This window comes from Mustela putorius, unplaced genomic scaffold (genome assembly GCF_011764305.1).
Source record: "Mustela putorius furo isolate JIRA1106 unplaced genomic scaffold, ASM1176430v1.1 tig00537350_pilon_pilon_pilon, whole genome shotgun sequence".
In the NCBI taxonomy this organism is placed as follows: Eukaryota; Metazoa; Chordata; class Mammalia; order Carnivora; family Mustelidae; genus Mustela; species Mustela putorius.
This window is the reverse complement of record NW_025422471.1, coordinates 9,390,723-9,407,425: the sequence shown is the minus strand read 5'-3', so window position 1 is coordinate 9,407,425 and position 16,703 is coordinate 9,390,723. Positions and strand designations below refer to the sequence as shown.

The 16,703-nt window shown below is 35.4% G+C and overlaps 1 protein-coding gene across 3 annotated transcripts in view; it reads right to left on the bottom strand.

The window, feature by feature from the left end:
- Positions 1–16,703, bottom strand: part of KIAA0825 (KIAA0825 ortholog) — a 410,770-nt gene that overhangs the window by 345,953 nt on the left and 48,114 nt on the right. For 2 of the 3 annotated variants that reach the window (XM_004769904.3, XM_013044496.2), the window contains exon 3: positions 8,990–9,121. The exons of the other annotated variant lie outside the window; for it this stretch is intronic. In XM_004769904.3, the coding sequence (XP_004769961.1) occupies positions 8,990–9,120 (131 nt within the window). In that variant the 5' untranslated portion in view covers position 9,121. The remainder of the gene's footprint in view (positions 1–8,989; positions 9,122–16,703) is intronic. 3 annotated transcript variants of the gene reach the window in all.

The window sequence follows — 16,703 nt, the reverse complement described above, 5'->3', positions numbered from 1 at the left end:
CTACTAAGTGTGTCTGTGGGAGGTATAGAAAACTTTAGAAAAGGAGATTATATGCAAGAATATTGATGCTTTAAAGAAAATGAATGGAATCATTGTACTTAGAATTCCCTGACACCTGACTTGTGAGAATTTAGGGCCGATCATCTAAACTTACTGCCATGTCACTTTAAAACTATATTTATTTGAATAATAAAAATAGGAGTTTATTTTTACGGTCACAAGTATATTTATGCATGTATATAGGTGTGTATGTATATACGCATTATTTTACTTCCAAAAGGACTGAGGTGTCCTACAGTTACACAGACACCATTCAATACCAACAGCACAAGAGTCTATTGTTATCAGGCCTGGTGTAGCCGAAGACAGGAAAAGGAACTGAGAAAAACAGAAGAGAATATTTATGACATAAAATCTAGAAACCAATTTTATTGTATTCAAGATTTAAAACACACAGTCCCCATCGCTTCTTGGCCTTTTGGCTAAGATCAATGTAAAACACACAGTCCTTATTATTCTACCACAAAACAGTTCAAATGAAAAAGAGTATGTTCCACAGCGAAAAATTATGAGAACTGTTTGATGTTAAGGTTGTAGAAAACTTTTATATTTGCTCGCATAGAAAGCTAGAATTTCTTTAAAAAAAAAAAAAAGGAAGGTTAGAATTTCAATTTTTATTTTTAAAATCAGGGTAGAGGTATAATAGGAGAAATTAAGAACTTTTTATAGTATGGGATATCTAAACATTAAAATTTTAATTTTCTATTTTTGATGCTCTTATTTATACTATATAAGGAACATAAATTCAATGTAAGGAAAAGGCTTTTGTAATCAACTATTACATATTTAAAAGCACAAAGAAATAGTTGTGAGATAAATAGTTTTCCAATTTTTAGGTTAAGCCCAGGTTATCTAACTAGATTACTAAAATTCCCTGGAATTAACAGATAATTAATGGGGATGAGGGCTGATGTATAAAAATTAGTGTGTAATTAAAGTATAAGTCAGCCATGAAATAAAAACTTATTTTCTTAAAACAAATATATTTTTGGATAGTGTTTTTTAAAAGGTTGGGAAAATGATTCATAAAACAATTACTTTAATGGCTAGAAAGTACAGTAAGAAATTAAACATTAAAGCAACTGTCTTTTTTATTTCCAAGAGTTTTCGGTCCTTAAGTATACTTTCAAGGAAAAAAACATCCTCAACACCAAATCCTGTTGACACTATCTCTTTCAATCTTTCTTAAATAGATCCTCCCCTCTCCATTCTAATTATGAAAGACTGGGTTCAGGTTGTTCTTATCTCTCATATGAAATATATTAATAGCCTCCCAAGATGCATGTCTATTGTTAATCCACCTTTTGTTCATTTATTCTATGAGGAAGATATTAAGAAAGAAACTTCTGAGTTAGAATCCTCTGTTATTTGTTGCTTTATACCACCAATCCTCACAACAGCAGTTCGGAGAGGCTCTTGAATGGTCTAGACTGCTTCAAGAAAGTTCAGACCCGAGGTAGGGGATATGCTGACCTAAAAGTCTATAGTGCTTTGGAAAAACTTCAGATGTGAAGTATTCGCGCAACTTCCAAGCCAGACAATCGGTTTGATAAGACCTTACAAAGTAAAGGTAAGAACACTGACGGTCATATTGTGAGGAGGCAGGACAGACAGCATGCCTTCTCATACTGCCTACGGGAGAGAAGACAGTTTTAGCATTGCAAGAAAACAACTCTGCAACAGCTAAGTGTACAAATTCTATGAAATTATCTCATAGATAAACTCTCATAAGGAAGGAAGAATAAACACACGCGTGCATGTATGAAGTAATGGCAGAAAGACTACAAATAATGTAATGTTCATCAAGAGAGAATTGGCTTAATAAATTGCTGCACATCCACACCAGTAAAATCTGAAAGATGAGATATAATCACATGGAGAGATTTTAAAAATATATTAAGTAAAAAAATCCAATTGCAGTATATCATTTAATTCCCATTTATATAAAAAGGTAATATAGTTTTGGGTACACGCATATCTATGCAGAGACTATTTCTGGATAGTTATGCAATAATTTATGAACATAGGTTACCTGTGAAGAATAAAACTAGGAGGGTCAGAGGAGTACTGTTCCTCATCTCTGCCCTGCTGTGCTGAACTTTTCCTCACATATGCCTTTCTCTACTGTCAGAAATTTTCTAGTAGTATGGTTTACTTTTGTAATGTAAAAATAGTCAATGGAAAAGAAAACTAGCATTTGATGACAGCTTCTTCTATCACATTCTACTTACCTAACTTCACACTAGTTAAAGATACAGCAAATAAAATAGATGCCTGACAAGCATGCCCAACACACACTTATTGACTATCTTCTAACCTACTCTGTGCCAGGACTGTTTACGCAGTGCTGAACTGTTCAGGTCTTTAAAGTAAAAATGAAGGAAGTAATAGTCCCAGCTTTCAAATTCCCTCCACCCACCCCTCAGCTCCCATACCATCCCAAAGAAAGGATATTTTTAGTCATGACACTCTAGAATTAGAACTGTGATTAGAAAACGCTATGATGTTAGTGACTCCTTTTTTTTTTTTAAGATTTTATTTATTTATTAATTTGGCAGAGATCACAAGTAGGCAGAGAGGTAGGCAGAGAGAGAGGGGGAAGCAGGCTCCCTGCTGAGCAGAGAGCTTGACGCAGGGCTCGATCCCAGGAACCTGGGATCATGACCTGAGCAGAAGGCAGAGGCTTAACCCACTGAGCCACCAAGACACCCCTAGTGACTCTTTTTTAATTTAAGTTTATTTATTAAAGTCATCTCTACACCCAGCTTGGGGCCCAAACTCATGACCCTGAGATTAAGAGTTGCACGCTCCTCTTAGTGAGCCAGTCAGTTGCTCCTCTTGGTGACTCTTTTTAGACAAAGTGCTGTCTCTGCTAAATCCCCAAGGAGGCTCTTTTCCAAGGAAAACTGGCATGGTTGGGTTAGATCTCGAGATATTAACTATGTAAGAGGAAAGATGAGCCAGCCACAGCATGCGCATCTCATTACCATCATTCAGTTCTCTTTTAGTATCTTTCTTCCTTCCTAGTATCTCCTTCTTTCTCTCAGAGCTGGGCCAGGACTTCACCAAGCACCCCTGGTTTTTACCTTAAAAGTGAATCCTTCCCAAGGGCCAATTAACTACCATCCTTCCTGGGAAACAATGGCCTAAATATGGTTGGCCCAATCTTACCAGGTGTGAATTTTTAGTATACTATTATTCACATTTATAAACAGGCAGACACTTGCTTCCCTTTATTTCCCATGGAAAAATCATTGTAATAATATTCTTTAAAAATATCCTCAAATAAACATTTGTTATTGCCTTACACATATTTGAGCAAGAACGGATGAAGCTAACACATACAAAAATAAAAATTACACTTTAAAATAATGTCAAACACTTATAATACAAGTATTGGTTGAAACAATCATTTAATAATCATCTAATGGCACTACTGGCCCCAAAATTTACCCTACTACTCAGCCTCCTAAAGCAGACATTGATGGAACACAACACAGGACTATGGAGAAAAGAGTCAGGAACACCACAGACATTCAAATTGTAGAGCTAGTAGTGACAGAAAATGATGAGAAGAAAGTGGCTCCATAGGCCACCATGAAACACGGGATGACCCCTCACCTTCTCCCTTACCTCCACTTCTACCTGCATGTATCACAGGACGGCAGGTGGAAAGCTCCAGTGGGAGGTCTGCATACATGTAAAAAGTAGAAAATGTAAATGGGGTGAGGCAAAGTCTAAGGCTGCTGAGCTGCTGAGGCCCAGGCTGCTAGCTGTCTTCCTGGAAGCATGATCAGTCCTGAGGAGGACAAGAGTAGTGAGGAGGGCCCAGGTAGGGGAAATTGGAAAGTGCCTATTTAAGTCTTACTTTGGTTTCAAGGATAGATGAGGAAACCTTCCAAGTTTCTTTCCATGTAGCCTACTCATGTCCAATAATTTAGGAGAAGAGGTAGGAATTCTATCAGATGAAATAGAAAAGAATGTAGAACACAAAAGAGAAGTACACACACCGAAGTTTAAAAAGTATTAATTTGCGGGACCCCGGGGTGGCTCAGTGGGTTAAAGCCTCTGCCTTCAGCTCAGGTCATGATCCCAGGGTCCTGGGATCGAGCCCTGCATCAGGCTCTCTGCTCAGCAAGAAGACTGTTTCCCTTCCTCTCTCTCTGTCTGCCTCTCGGCCAACTTGTAATATCTGTCAGTCAAATAAATAAATATAATCTTTAAAAAAACCTATTAAATTTGTATCCTCTTGTTATTACTAAATAAATGCCAAAATACTGCCAGAAATAATCAAACTCTGCTCAGTCTGAAATGACTAATTTTCATTTTATATAATTTGGTATGGCCATAAAATACATTAATGTGAATGTGTGTGTTCACTGGCATGGTTCTACCATGACAAGCTCTAAGTTGATAGTTTATCTGAAGATTTCTTTTGGTTCATAACTTAGGCCATCATGTGGAAACCACCCCCCCCCAATTTCATATATAAATACACACAAAAATAAGCATTATGTGAAAAGTAAATGTAATCTATGGAATATGTATCCTCTGTAAATAAGCATGATCAAATTTATAGAAACCATGTATCCAATGTTCTGTGACAATTTCATGCCTCTCATCCTTGCCCCCATCTCCTGGATTAAGACAAGTCTTATCCATAACACTTTCTATTCTTTCTTTGGGTTAAAAAAAGAGGGGTCAGTAATCCTGTACCAATAGCAGGAAAATTTAGGTCTTGAGGGACACCCATAGACTGTCTATATTTAGAAAACAGAGGGGCACCTGGGTGGCACAGTCAGTTCAGTGTCTGCTTTTGGCTCAGGTCATGATCCCAGGCTCCTGGGATGAAGCCCCACATTGGGCTCACTGCTCAGAGTGGAGTCTACTTCTCCCTCTGCCTCTGTCTCTGCTCCTCCCCCGGCTTGTGCTCTATTTTTCAAATAAATAAATAAAATCTTAAAATAAATAAACTTTAAATAAAATCTTAAAAAAATAAACTTTAGAAAATAAAAAGGTAAAATAAAATTTTAAAGATATAATTTTATCTAACTGAACATTAAGAGAAAATCATTCTATGTCATATAGTGATCCTAGTAAAACTTATACACCTCAGTATCTTGTTCAACTATTAAGTTCCATTTAGCTCAAAATATATTTCAATGCCATGTGCAGTTTTCAGTTACAGAACTAAGTTGAGTTTGTGGCTACAACATACATAGTACCCCTCTTTGGCAGGTTATTTACCTTCCTGTTACCTTACCAATTCTGATATGTATTAGAAGTAAATGATTCACCATCACTGAGTTCCACAGTCAGACCCAAGCGTCACCCAGCTCTGACTTGAATGGAAATGACTATGTTAAAGGGAAAATGGTCTGAGAGAAGGACAGCCTCTCTTGAAGGGCAAGGGAAGGTTCACCGACCTCTGGGCACTCTACTTCATTGTGGAGAATACTGCTTTGGGGAGGCAAAAAACCCTATGGCCCATAAAACCTGATGATATTAAGAAGAGGGAAGGAATTTACACTTAGAATCCAGGGTCACTGCTAGAAATACAACTTTAAAAATTCAAGGGTAAGGAAAAATACTATATTTAAAAATGAATTACTAATGTTCTTTCCTTTAAAAAGTATCTGGTAAACCCAAATCATACAGATGTTCATTACTTATTCAATGTACACCATTGAGAGATAAATAGAACTGTTAGAATACAAAAACGCCAAGGGTAATTCAACTACTGCAATGTAAGTGTGGCATAACTGATTCGTCATGACATACAATTTTCTAAAAGCTATTCTGTTAGAAGGCAATAAATGAGTGCATAAATGATTTACATTCTTCTGAACCATGGTTATTATTCAGTATTTTATTCTTAAAAATATATATACCCTCTACTATTATGTTTATTCTCTAGAGTATAATAAAAACATAATTGAATTTGATGAAAAATAGACTTTATTCTAAATGTAGCATAGAGCACATACAACTACTCCCTTATTTTATCCCTCGTGAAGATCAATGGTCACTTGAGGTGGTTATGTTCTAGGTTTGTTTTAATATATGGGCAATAAAATATTTTTAATTTAAAAATTATATCCTTATATTCCATGTCATATTTTCTTTTTAATAACATCTGAGTTTTGACCTAAATAACAACTTATGAATGCAAAATACAATATTTTAATCACTGTTTTACTTCTAAGCATGATTTCTTATTGACCAGGTAGGGCAGGAAATTAACTACAGATGGTTTAGCAAATAAAAATGAAGCAGTCTATAACAAAAGCGTCAGAGTTCAGTGATTTGTTTTGTTTTGAAAAACCCTAAATGTTATTATGAAGACAGGTTACCTCTTAACAAATATTTAAAATTTGTTTTAATATAACCATTTCTGGAATTTAGATAAATGACTTGTAAATATATTTAAGCTAGTATTACTTTCATTTATAAGTTTCTTTGGGTTAAGAATTGTGCCATAAAATATATTAATATATAATATATAAATTATATAAATATGCAATTTCACTAAAGTTTAATACAGTTATTTATATTTACGTATAAATTATAATACATAGGCTATAGTATGTTAAATCATATATATGCCATCTTTATAAAAACATACATAAACACACATGTGTATGTATGTACGTGTGTGTGCATATATATATACATATATATGTGTATATATAGGCAATGCAAATGCAAATTCAAAATAAGAGGCTTAATTCTCCCTGTTGAAAATAAGGGAACAAACTTCTCTTTCTTCCTTTTTCTTAAAATATCTTAGAAATCTGTAATTTTAAGAATTTTTTCAACTCTATGAAATGTGTCCCTTGAAAGACTAGAGAGACCTTTCATCAGCTTTCTCAGCCAGAACTATATTTCCTAAGAACCTGAAAGCCATCTTTTCAAAATGCAAACAACCAAGGGAGACGGTTCCCTGGCTCTGAGTTCCTACCCAAGAATAGGAGCCTAACTTCAGTACATGCTTTGTTCCAAGCTACAAAATCATATCTTGTCATGAGGATATGAGAAGTGTGTTTCTTCTCGGGATAAAAGCAATTAGCTAACACAGGTATCCTTTAACCAGGTAAAGTTATGATGACCTATGCATGTAAATGTGCTACCAAATCCTCCACTTGAAGCCTAACTATCACTTAGCTTGAAACCATGTTTGTAATGAGTTGTACCTACTGGCTTATATAAAGGGATGAGATTCCCAGCTCTGTCTTTGCATTCTCTTAGCAGAATGCCTGTGTTAGGCACTGCACCCTAGTTTAATGCCTGTTGAATAACAGCAGTGTTTTTGTTCTCTTCTGCCTTTTTGGAGAGAATATCTGGGATGGGAGATTTTGTTTTTAATTATAATTCCCCAACATTATGTTTTCTTTTGAATTTAAGTTATTTATGCCCTTTGTTATGACAAAAAATTGACTGCATTCTTAAATAAAACATTAAGGAAAAGAAATCACAGGAACATTTCACTTGCTTGGTTTAGTTTCTTTGACAATTCAATACAACTAGTCCTTAAATTTTAAAAAAGGAAATGCTATGAATCATTCTACACTAGAAATTTTTACTGTAGTTTGCATATTTATAATCTACATGAGGTGACTTATTAGAACATTTAACTAGGGGCACCTGGGTGGCTCAGTGGGTTAAGCCACTGCCTTCGGCTCAGGTCATGATCTCAGGGTCTTGGGATCGAGTCCCGCATCAGGCTCTCTGCTCAGCAGGGAGCCTGTTTCCCTTCCTCTCTCTCTGCCTGCCTCTCCATCTACTTGTGATTTCTCTCTGTCAAATAAATAAATAAAATCTTAAAAAAAAAAAAAAAGAACATTTAACTAAAAGGATTCAAATAAGTGAACTGCCTTGACTGACTCTAAGATCCACAAACATATAAAGACAAAGTCCTTTCTGTCAAAAAACATATATGGGGGTGCCTGGGTGGCTCAGTGGGTTAAAGCCTCTGCTTTCGGCTCAGGTCATGATCCCAGAGTCTTGGGATCGAGCCCCACATCGGGCTCTTTGCTCAGCAGGGAGCCTGCTTCCCCCTCTCTCTCTGCCTGCCTCTCTGCCTGCATGTGATCTCGCTCTGTCAAATAAATAAATAAAATCTTTAAAACAACAACAACAACAAAAAAACACCTTTTACGAATGGCAAACTCCTTAGCTGTCCTTGCCACCCTTAGTGTTTGGTAGCACTAACTTTAGGAGCAGGTGATGAAAACTAACCTTGCATAGCAATTCTCTATGGGGTCTCTAGCCTTCCGAGTGAAAAAGGAACATACAATGACAAATGTTACATAAAAATAATTTATTTTTCATGTTCTGTTTTCAACAACTCAAGAAATCCATGGCCTTATACTAAACCATTTTATTTTAACACCTTAATTTCAAATTTTTAATTTCTATGCTTATCTTTCAAGTGAGGATGCATAATGCTAAGCATATTAATGAAAATCCAGGCCATCAATATTGGCAAACTCTAAGAAATTAATAGAGATTCAATAAACTTTAATTTACCTATTTGAAAGCAGGGCCTAAAGTTTTGAGTCTTATTAAAGTAATAAGCAGTTGGTTAAGTGTCCACCTTTGGCTCAAGTGGTGATCCCAGGATTCTGAGATAGAGAGGGGCTCCCTGCTTCTCTCTCTGCCCCACCCATCGTGTGTGTGTGTGTGCGCCTGTGCTCTCTCTCTCTTTCCCTCAAAAAAATAAATAAAATCTTAAAAAAAATTATTAATCAGATAAAGAAAAATCATGTTAAATTCTTGGGGGGGGATGTTTAATCAATTCTTTTCAGGAGAATTAATGATACTAAACCTAAAATGATCTAAAAGTATTTAACACTAAAACTAGACTAGGTAAAAGTATGTGTGAATGAAATATGAAACCAACTTATTTTAAGTAATTAGCAGTATTTACCTTGTAGCATTTTGTTCTATCTGTTCATCAATGTCACTGAAGATCTGCTTAAACTCCAAGTCCCCAGGAAATGAATCTAACAGACAATGTAGGTCAAAAGAATTATGGGAATATTCATCTCCACAATCCATTCTGAGGAATAAGAATAAAAAACATGTCAGTTCCTCTAAAATAAAGAAAAAAAAAAACCAAAAACCAAAAAACAACAACCCTCCAGTTGTGATACTAAACCAAAATAGAAATTTCTACTTATAGGTAAAAAGAAATATAGCAGTAGGAAAACTAGGGTACTATTAAACTATGCAGAATGTTTGGTTATTTAATTTTCATGAGGTGTGACCTAATTTTCCTACCCCTCTACAGTTTGAAAGCTGTACAAAACAGCACCCCTCAGAGTACTTAAGCATCCTCCTGCTTCTCACTGTAACCAAGAGCTCTAAAGGAAATCATATAGCCTCCTAGACCACTGTGACCAAGGGTGGTGGCAGCAGAATTCAACTTCTTCCCTCTACTCTTATTGAATAGTGATTGACCCGAAGTCCTAACTTCAGAATTTTAAGTGTCATCCCCTAGCCCTTTTTGCGTGTGAAGAAGGCAAAATTTTCCTTGAGTTCCTCTATCACCCCTGTCAACCTAAATAACTATAACTAACTAAAACTTACATATACCACTCTTGCTAGAGAGAGATGCATTTTTCCACTATGAGATCATTCTTTCAGACAGTCCATATATACTCTTGAATGTTTGATATATAAAAGGCACTGCTCCTGAAGCCAGGATGAAGTTGTAACAAGTCAAAGTCCCTGCCTTCATGGAGTTTTAATCTGTTTTAAGAGCACATAAGCAGGGGCGCCTGGGTGGCTCAGTGGGTTAAAGCCTCTGCCTTTGGCTGGGTCGTGGTCCTGGGGTCCTGGGATCAGTCAGCATCGAGCTCTCTGCTCTGCAGGGGGCCTGCCCCCACCCCCACCTACTTCTCTGCCTACTTGTGATCTCTGTCTGTCAAATGAATAAATAAAATCTTAAAAAAAAAAAGAGCACATAAACATATACTTTATAAAAGATCACATGCTAAGAAGTACTATGAGCACAAGTAGAGCAGGGCAATGGGACAGACTAAAAATAATGGAGATGGGGCAGAATGTGAGCCATTTTATTTAGGAATATGTTATTTTTGGACATAAAATAGTGCTTATAAATTATGCAATGACTGATGGTATAAATGAATAAGAAATTTAAACATTACATCATTAAAAATATACATGGAATAAATATTAATAAGATAAAGGTGAAGGGGATGTGGATAAATACAAAAATACCTGAAAAATTATCTAAAAATTTTTACAGAGGCTAGCTACAATACTAATAGGCTTCCTCATCTTCAATTATTTAATTACAAGAAATTCAGCTAATTTATTATCCTATAATGAAATAGCTGAAGATTTCTCATAGGCATCATCTGGAACTTCAATGAAGTAGCCTTGGGGTAAAGCTTTTTTTTTAATTTAAATTTTTTAGAGATTTTATTTTAAAAGGAAAATATCCAACCAAAACATTTTAATATAAAAGCCTATGGCATCACAAGGTTTTTCATTTATAACTCAGCTCCAAAAACAGAATAATCACAAAAATAAAATATCAAAATTTTTATACACTTAGATCATCCTACACTTAGATCATCCTTTTGTACAAGGTGTAATATCTTGTTGTGAACAAATAATTACTTATAATGTGTCATAATAAATGCTAATTTGAAAACAGGCTAAAAAATAGCCAAAAAATTATAAGCTAAATGGTATAATACTGTATATACATCAGAAGTTCTACATCTTGAGTGGATAATGTATATATATCTATAAATAGATATATATCTATATCTGTATATCTATGTATAGATATACAGATATATGGATATATGTATACATAGATATATCTATAGATACATAGATATATCTATAGATACATAGATCTATACATAGATACATATATATAGATAGTATTTATAAAAATATAAATACTACACAGCCATCATAAAACAAAATCTTGCCATTTACAACAACGTGGATGGAACTAGAGGGTATTATGCTAAGCAAAATAAGTCAATCAGAGAAAGACAATTATATGATCTCATTCATATGAGCAATTTGAGAAGACAGAAGATCTTAGGGGAAGGGAGGGAAAAACAAAACAAGATGAAACCAGAGGGGAAGACAAACCATCTTTCTCAGGAAACAAACTGAGGGTTGCTGGAGGGAGGGGGTGGGAGGGATGGGGTGGCTGGGCGATGAACATTGGGGACAGTATGCGTTATGGTGAGAAAATAAATAATAATAATAATAATAATAAAAGAAGAAGTTCTACATCTTTAGGGCACCAAAACTTCAATACTTCCATATAACCAATGAGTCTGAGATCCTGAGATCCTCAGCTCAACTAGTTATAGCTATTATCATAATATTTTCTTTATACTAAATCCAACGGTTAATATTACTAATAATGAGTTCAGCTTCTATATTTGCATATTTTTTAATCTCTTGGGGTAGTTCAGATGATCAGCCATTCAACAATTGTTATAAAAAGTAAAACCTCACCTTTGCTATGAAAAAATTTGATTGGCTGCGGGCTTTGTAGGAAACTCAAACTTAGTAAACACATTGTAGCTAGCCTCTCTAATAAAATCCAGTTGCATATTAATACTCTGTTCAGACTTGTCTTACTTGGTCAATACTATAAAGCCCCATTAGTTCAAATTCTACATATTCAAAACAAGAAAAAGGTATAGAAGTCAGCTTAAATATAAGAGCAAAATAGCAATATGATTATGTATCCACTATGTACAAAATAATACACATCATCTTCCTTACACCTCATAATAACTCTATAAAATAGTTATTATCCTCAATGATAGGGGAGGGAATGTGAGCCCAGAGATTGATTAACATGCACATGTTTCATAGCAGCTACCTAGTGTTAAGAGTAGAATTTGAACGGATCTATTTGGTTTTAAAATTTAAGGGTGTCTGGTGTCTTGAGAAATGAATCACTTACTGCATACAAAACACAGTTTTGGAGAAATATTAGCCAAAATGTTAAAATGGTTATCCCTCAATATTTAGACTACAGTTGATATTTATTTTCTTCTTTATACTTAGAATTTTCCTATATTTTGGCAGTAAGTACTTATTTTTGCATGTTAAAAAGTAAAATTCAACCAAGTGAATTTGAAGATCTAATTCGCTTTGCTAAATGATGACTCAGCAGCACCACATCTAGCAAATAGAGAAGCATTCCCAGGAATTGTACAAAATGGAAAGATTTTATTGAACAGGGTAGGGGCATAACAGTAATTAGTAAAAGAAAAGGACTGTTCCAGGGCTGCCTGGGTGGCTCAGCTGGTTAAGCAACTGCCTTCAGCTCAGGTCATGATCCCAGAGTCCCAGGATCGATTCCTGCATCAGGCTCCCAGCTCCATGGGGAGTCTGCTTCTCCCTCTGACCTTCTCTCCTCTCATTCTCTCTCACTCTCTCCTTTAAAAAAGAAAAAGAAAAGGACTGTTCCAGATTCCAGACCAGGCTGTTTTCTAGGGGAAGTAGCAAGGGGTATTATGCAGATTACGTACTCTTATTTATTTATTTGTTTGTTTGTTTATTTTACAGAGAGAGAGAGAGAGAGAGAGATATCACAAGTAGGCAGAGAGGCAGGCAGAGAGAGAGGGGGGAAACAGGCTCCTCGCTGAGCAGAGAGCCCGATTCGGGGCTCGATCCCAGGACCCTGAGATCATGACCTGAGCTGAAGGCAGAGGCTTAACCCATTGAGCCACCCAGCACCCCCCCCCCCACACTCTTTCTTTACGAGATGGAGAGGACACAGGTGACAAGACATATTGGCACTGATAGAAAGAAAAGCTTCCTAATTGACCACATTTCTGATGGAAGTTGAATTGCAATTAGATTGGATATTAAACCCCAGTTTGAAAACTTGGTCTGAGAGACACCTTTTTGGGCCTGCGGTTTTCTTTTTTCAAATATGTAATTAGGAAAAATATTTAACGGAGGAATTATGCCCGCTCTCAAGGGGCTGTTAATCTCTTATTTTACATTTTGTCTTCATTTGAAACATTTTCCAATCTTAAAACCTCTCTTGCCAATTTCAGTTTATCATTCCTCTCAAAATCTAACTCAAAACTCACATAATTCCTAAATTCCTCTTGACTAACTGTGAATATTTCACCAAGCTTTTCACATTATTTTGTGGTTTTTGTGCTTGCAAATGCTGTTAAAAGAAATCTGTTCTTCTGTGTTATTGTGGTATTAAATGTGTGTTACACCTTTCATTGAAACGAGTTCTGGAGTAAAAACAACAATGGACTGAAACATGTTGAGCATTCAGATGGGGTTCGGGACATGATTTTGAAGGATACCCAATATACACAGTTGTGTGATTTTCTCTGTCTAACCTCAGTAGAGAAGTTAATCAATAAATACAACGAATACATTAAGGGAATGCCATTTGACAACAACAGGGTACCAGAATGAGGATGGTTCAGAGCTTTCACATGACTAGCATCCACCTGTGATGTTTCTGTATTTAAGATACCGTTCTAAGGTGATGAAGGACAATAGAAAAGTAAAGAGGTAAAGAGGCAGCAGGTTTAAAATTCTGTGTGATAGAATAAGAGAAAACCTCATGGGCAAAACAGAATAGGATGAGGAAATTAACCAGAATGAAGAGAGATTCACAGGACCAACAAGAGAAATAAATTAAAAGGGGAAAGTAGGCTGTGGTAAGTAATGCTCAAGTTTGAACTTTTAAGTTCAAAACTTTTTGAAGTTTGAAAAAAGTTTGAACTTTTAAGTGGTAGAACAGAATGGCAGTGATCCCTGCAGGATTGTGGTGACAAAAAGCACACACTGAATGGGAATGAGTACAGGCAGAGGAAATTAACCAGAATGAAGAGAGATTCACAGGACCAACAAGAGAAATAAATTAAAAGGGGAAAGTAGGCTGTGGTAAGTAATGCTCAAGTTTGAACTTTTAAGTTCAAAACTTTTTGAAGTTTGAAAAAAGTTTGAACTTTTAAGTGGTAGAACAGAATGGCAGTGATCCCTGCAGGATTGTGGTGACAAAAAGCACACACTGAATGGGAATGAGTACAGGCACTAGTCCTCTCACTTCCTTCCATGCACTCCATGGGCATAGGTTGTGACACTGTGCCTGGGCATCGTGAGGGGGGCAGGGAGGAAGAAAGAAAAGAGGGAGATTGGATAGTGTCTCCTCTAAAGGAGTAGAGGCAGTAAAGAAAAATAAGGCAATAAAAAAGGAGCCAGTAGAAAGAGCACTGTTATTCTCTAAGTAAAAATAACTATGACCTTCACAACAAAAAAAGTGAATAATTAAGGGACTAACGTAACTTGACAATTATCTCAGTGGTACGTCGGAAATGCAGAAAAACCTTCAGAAAATTTGGAGGGAGGAAGGAAGTGGCTATGGAGTTGTGGGTCAAGATTGAGCTTCACATTCTGATTATGTTTCTGTACTACTATTATCCTGTTGTCATAATGAATGAAGTCTCTTATCCTAATCCGTAATCAACCAAAAATGGGAGTTGAAACTTTATTTAAAGTACAGTAACTTTGTTTTTGAAATTATCATTCCACAGTACTATTTTTAAATGTTCATTCTCCTGTAATGTTTCTGACCATTTAAAATATAAGATTAAAAAAAAACAGTGCTTAATATTTCAAACAAATATTAATAGCCAATCTAATATTAATTATTGCCTTTTAAAAAAGAGTAATGTTTGAAGAATTATATCTAAGCCAAACATCTGTAGATCAAGTTTCAGCCACAGGCAAATTATAACAGTTGAGTTATAAATTCCTAAGAACAGTGACTATAATAAAATATGTACATATTATAAGCACAGCCAGAAAACATTAAAATAAAGCAATAAAAAAAAGTCAAACCTCATGTGATCCAAAGAAAGCCCACAAAAGTAATTTTGGAATATCACTTGTCTTTTAACATATTTTAAAATGATACCTTTCTAACCTAGGGTCTCTTTTTCATTATTTAAACACATATAATGATTAGAATCCTCATTTTATCTTTTTTTTTTCGTGTCTTCAATAATAAATATCTAGAATGCCATGTTTCTTATAACCAACCAAATGTATGCTTTCTCTTAATCATCTATACACTTAGAAAAAGTGAAAAAAGATAGACAGACCAACCATTGGGAAAAAATCTACACTGCAAATGAATTAGTAAAGGGGAAACATTAGGACCACGTGACTTCTCCTCCATGAAAAAGCCCAGAAAGGAAGGTCACATGCCTTTTCAGACCTATGCACAAACTGTGGACTTAATCTGTCCACCAGCTCTAGTTTACCTTAAGTCCTACTGTCTAGCCTAAATAAACATGTTTAAAGAGCATGGTAAGGAAATGTTTTAATTAATTAAAAATTTCTGTTCCACATTTAACTAAACAAGTTTCAAAATGTTCCATGATACTAAAACACATTTAACTCTAAACACTACTGAATCAAGAATCAATAGATTTGAGTTCTGATCCTAGCTCCGTTAATGTGACTTTAAATCACTTGATCTCTCAAGAGAGACAGAGCTCACATTCCTCATTTATAAAGAGATGGATGGATTTATTAGGCTCTGAGGTTTCTTCTAGCTATAACTTTTCTGTATTCTATAAGGAATGGCAGGAGGAGGACATATTTCTGAATACCCCCCTCAAATTAACTCTTCCAATGGACTATTTCAATCATTAATAATATCATTCTTCCTGTGTCATGCACTCAGAGCAAATTTTAATTATTTCCTTTTCTCTTCCCCAGGACTGTTACATGAAAAGCTTACATTGAATCTATAGCTCAGCAAGAAATAAGATGTGAAAAGAAGAAATGTGAGGCAGCAAGTAATAGGTAGATGCCCATACTGATGTTTCCCCCCAAGCCCCCAGATTTCTAAAATATTCTAAGAAGCAGCTAGCCCAAGTTTCTGAGCTCCCTTAACTTGGCATACTCTTCACTTAACAGAAGATGTAAAAGACCAGCTGACTTTGGGTATTATGCCTCCACAAGGAACAGGATGACAGTAGGGAATCACACCTTCACAGACATCACGTATCCCTGACCTATTATTTTTTGTATTTTTAAAAAATTCTTTGGGAGCCTGCTTCCTCCTCTCTCTCTCTCTGCCTGCCTCTCTGCCTACTTGTGACCTCTCTCTGTCAAATAAATAAATAAAATCTTTAAAAAAAAATTCTTTGTATTATTATTGCTGGTTTGATTTGAGTTGCTGGTTTGAAGAAAGAAAAAAAAAGCAGACTGAAAACAAATTTTGTCCATTTTTTTCCCCTCTAGTCTGGCTCATTTTTACTTTTCCATCCATACCTAGTCACAAAGTAGTTCTGAATCATTCACAAAGTCCTGTCATTATCATAAATATTATAAATTTGCTAAAAATCAGTATCATAATTTTCCCTAGGTCTTAAAAATTTCATCAGTGTATTCACTTATTGAGACATGGATTAAAGGTATGGTGGCTAAATAGTGATTTTAATGATAATTACAGCTAACTTTTACATAGGATTTTTATGGACCATAGACTGTTCTAAGTACTTTATATGTATGAACAATTTTGATTCTTACCATAATTCTATGGGATAGGTACTATTATATTCTCCACATGAAAGATGTAC